General features: G+C 48.7%; 1 protein-coding gene across 1 annotated transcript in view; it reads right to left on the bottom strand.

Annotated features, from left to right (window-relative positions):
• The window catches only part of LOC106870588 (uncharacterized), a 27,409-nt gene that overhangs the window by 21,828 nt on the left and 4,727 nt on the right, over nucleotides 1-854 (bottom strand). Inside the window, exon 3 of the mRNA XM_014916718.2 lies at nucleotides 420-611. Within this exon, the coding sequence (XP_014772204.2) occupies nucleotides 420-611 (192 nt within the window). The remainder of the gene's footprint in view (nucleotides 1-419; nucleotides 612-854) is intronic.

Genomic DNA, 854 nt, shown 5'->3' with positions numbered 1-854 from the left:
ATGGTGTCTTTTATGTGCCACCCGCACAAGCCAGTCCAGGGGCACTGGCAACGATCTCGCTCGAAAACCCTACAGGAGCCAGTCAGGCGGTACTGGCAACGGCCACGCTCAAAATGGTGCATCTCATGTGCCACCCGCACAAGAACCAGTCCAGGGGCACTGGCAACGATCTTACTTGGCTTGCCGGGTCTTCTCACGCACAGCACATTTCCAAAGGTCTCGGTCAGTAGTCATCGCCTCGGTGAGGCCCAATGTACGAAGGTCTTGCCTCACCACCTCAGCCCAGGTCTTCCTGGGCCTACCTCTTATATATATATATATATAGACACATACATACATACTTATATATGTATGTATGTATGTATACATTTTTATATATATGTATGTATATATGTTTGTGCGTATGTATGTATACTTACACTGGCTTCACACGGAACTCTCCGGAATGCATCAATGGCTGCAAGTCGAACATCAACTGGATTTGTGGAAATGGTGAAACATCGAGTCAGAGTTCTTCCAATCGATTCGGATCTTCCGATGTTTCCGAGGGCTTTCAGCGCATAGAGGATCGCTCTTGAGGGCGGACCTCTCATTGGCTGACGGGGTCTGTACTGAGGAGAGAATAATAAAACAACAGATAATCAATATGTTGACTCTACAGGTGGTGGCCGTGGTGGTGGTGGTGGTGGTGGTGGTGGTAGTGGTGGCTGTGGTTGCAGTGATGGTGATGGTGGTGGTGTTGGTTGTGGTGGTTGTGGTGGTGACAGTAGTGGTGGTAGTGATGGTGGTGGTGTTGGTAGCAGTGAATACGAAAGAAGCTGCCATATTGGCTTTCTGGTACAAAATGCACTCTT

The sequence above is a fragment of the Octopus bimaculoides genome, chromosome 28, assembly GCF_001194135.2.
Source record: "Octopus bimaculoides isolate UCB-OBI-ISO-001 chromosome 28, ASM119413v2, whole genome shotgun sequence".
NCBI classification, from domain to species: domain Eukaryota; kingdom Metazoa; phylum Mollusca; class Cephalopoda; order Octopoda; family Octopodidae; genus Octopus; species Octopus bimaculoides.
The sequence above is the reverse complement of the archived record's forward strand: the minus strand, read 5'-3'. Positions and strand labels throughout refer to the sequence as shown.